The 2,500-nt window shown below is 46.1% G+C and overlaps 1 protein-coding gene across 1 annotated transcript in view; it reads right to left on the bottom strand.

Annotated features, from left to right (window-relative positions):
- The window catches only part of LOC125036813, a 379,078-nt gene that overhangs the window by 141,899 nt on the left and 234,679 nt on the right, over positions 1–2,500 (bottom strand). Inside the window, exon 5 of the mRNA XM_047629675.1 lies at positions 1,264–1,318. Coding sequence (XP_047485631.1) covers positions 1,264–1,318 — 55 coding nt within the window. The remainder of the gene's footprint in view (positions 1–1,263; positions 1,319–2,500) is intronic.

The following is a 2,500-nucleotide window of genomic DNA, read 5'->3' as shown; positions in this document are numbered from 1 at the left end:
GAGGGAGAAGGAGAGGGAGAAGGAGAGGGAGAAGGAGAGGGAGAAGGAGAGGGAGGAGGAGAGGGAGGAGGAGAGGGAGAAGGAGAGGGAGAAGGAGAGGGAGAAGGAGAAGGAAAGGGAGAAGGAGAGGGAGAGGGAGCGGGAGAGGAGGAGGAAGAGGAAGAGGAAGAGGAGGAGGAAGAGGAAGAGGAAGAGGAAGAGGAAGAGGAAGAGGAAGAGGAAGAGGAAGAGGAAGAGGAAGAGGAAGAGGAAGAGGGAGAGGGAGAGGGAGAGGGAAGAGGGAGAGGAAGAGGAAGAGGAAGAGGGAGAGGGAGAGAGAAAGGGAGGGAGAGAGAGAAAGGGAAAGGGAGGGAGAAAGGGAGAGGGAGGGAGAAAGGGAGACGGAGAGAGAAAGGGAGAGGGAGGGAGAAAGGGAGAGGGAGATAAAAAGGGAGAGGGATCGAGAAAGGGAGATGGAGAGAGAAAGGGAGATGGAGAGAGAAAGAAAGAGGGAGAGAGAAAGGGAGAGGGAGATAGAAAGGGAGAGGGAGAGAGAAAGGGAGAGGGAGAGTGAGGGGGGGAGGGAGAAGGAGAGGGAGGGGGAGAGGGAGAAGGAGAGGGAGGGGGAGAGGGAGGAGAGGGAGAAAGAGAGGGAAAAGGAGAAGGAGAGAGAGAAGGAGGGGGAGAAAGAGAGGGAGAAAGAGAGGGAGAAAGAGAGGGAGAAGGAGAGGGAGAAGGAGAGGGAGAAGGAGAGGGAGAAGAAGAGGGAGAAGGAGAGGGAGAAGGAGAGGGAGAAGGAGAGGGAGAGGGAGAGGGAGAGGGAGAGGGAGAGAGAGAGGGAGAGGGAGAGGGAGAGGGAGAGGGAGAGGGAGAGGGAGAGGGAGAGGGAGAGGGAGAGGGAGAGGGAGAGGGAGAGGGAGAGGGAGAGGGAGAGGAGAGAGAGAGGGAGAGGGAGAGGGAGAGGGAGAGGGAGAGGGAGAGGGAGAGGGAGAGGGAGAAGAAGGAGAAGGAGAAGGAGAAGGAGAAGGAGAAGGAGAAGGAGAAGGAGAAGGAGAAGGAGAAGGAGAAGGAGAAGGAGAAGGAGAAGGAGAAGGAGAAGGAGAGGGAGAAGGAGAAGGAGAAGGAGAAGGAGAAGGAGAAGGAGAGGGAGAGGGAGAGGGAGAGGGAGAGGGAGAGGGAGAGGGAGAGGGAGAGGGAGAGAGAAATAGAAATAGAAATAGAAACAGATATAGAAACAGAAACAAACAAAATCAGAAAGAGAAAGAGTTTAATAAAGAAACTCACCTTTGCGTATTCGGTTTTGTTTTAGTGCAGGATTTTAGGCCAAAATCTCCAATATCTGTAATAGAGAAAATGTTTGAGAAAATGTTCGACACAGAACGATGTGATCTGCATGTAGAGTGAGCAAGAAAATTTTACATAGATATATTTATGTATAGGTGTGTATATGCATATATAATCGAGTATATGTATATATATATGTATATATGTATATATATATAAATGTATATATGTATATATATACATATAAACAGATATAAATACACACAGACACACTCACACACACATACACACACGTGTGCATACATACACACACATACACATACTCACACACATATATGGGGCATCAGTTTATTTAGCTTTTATTATTAGCTATTATTATCATTGCCATTGCCATTGCCATTGCCATTGCAAAACTAGTCACTAGACATCGCATTATGTTACCGTAAATATAGTCACTTAAAAAAACAAAAACAAATCTTGACTTCGAGTTTAACCCCAGGCAACAACCCCCCCCCCCCCCCGCCAATGCACGGCCTTCCTACCAAACTCCTTTATTTGGTTGTAATATTCCGTGCGTTTAAAGAACCAAATTGGATTTACCTTATGATGACAGGAAAGGTAAATGGGTAAAAGAACCCTCTGATTTTTCTTCTTTCTTCTTTTATTGGGTTTCAGACTATTGTTCCACTGATTTTAGGTATTATTATCGCAACTACTTCACTCTGAATTCGTTTACTACGAGGAGAGAATTCGGAAACACAGATAGCACTGTAAACAAACTTGAGAATCGAGAACGGAAAATAATGACAACAGAAATGTCAAATGTACAGGTAGATGGCTGCCTCGGCGTTGCCAGATACTGCCATTTTCTTTAGCTTAATATTTAGGGAATACTCTTCTAGGCCAATGAATCTTTCCCATTTTCGTGTTTTTCATTTTAAGGAAAGATTTTACTTTAAGAGAGGGAGAGAGGGAGGAAGACAGGCAGGCAGATAGAGAGACAAGTGGCAGACATACAGACAGGTAGGCAAACACAGACAGAGAGAGAGGCAGACAGACAGACAGACAGCTCGCCGACATGTTGCCACACAGAGACAGACAAATAGACAGATAGAAAAATAGAGGCATAAAAGGAAGATTAATTAATCTGCCATTCATGGTTTGAGTGAAATATTGAGTGATTCCCAAAAAGTTGCAGAAAAATAACTTACTCGCTTCAAGAATCATTTCATTACAA

The sequence above is a fragment of the Penaeus chinensis genome, chromosome 22 (genome assembly GCF_019202785.1).
Source record: "Penaeus chinensis breed Huanghai No. 1 chromosome 22, ASM1920278v2, whole genome shotgun sequence".
Classification (NCBI taxonomy): domain Eukaryota; kingdom Metazoa; phylum Arthropoda; class Malacostraca; order Decapoda; family Penaeidae; genus Penaeus; species Penaeus chinensis.
This window is presented reverse-complemented; position numbering and strand designations above follow the sequence as displayed.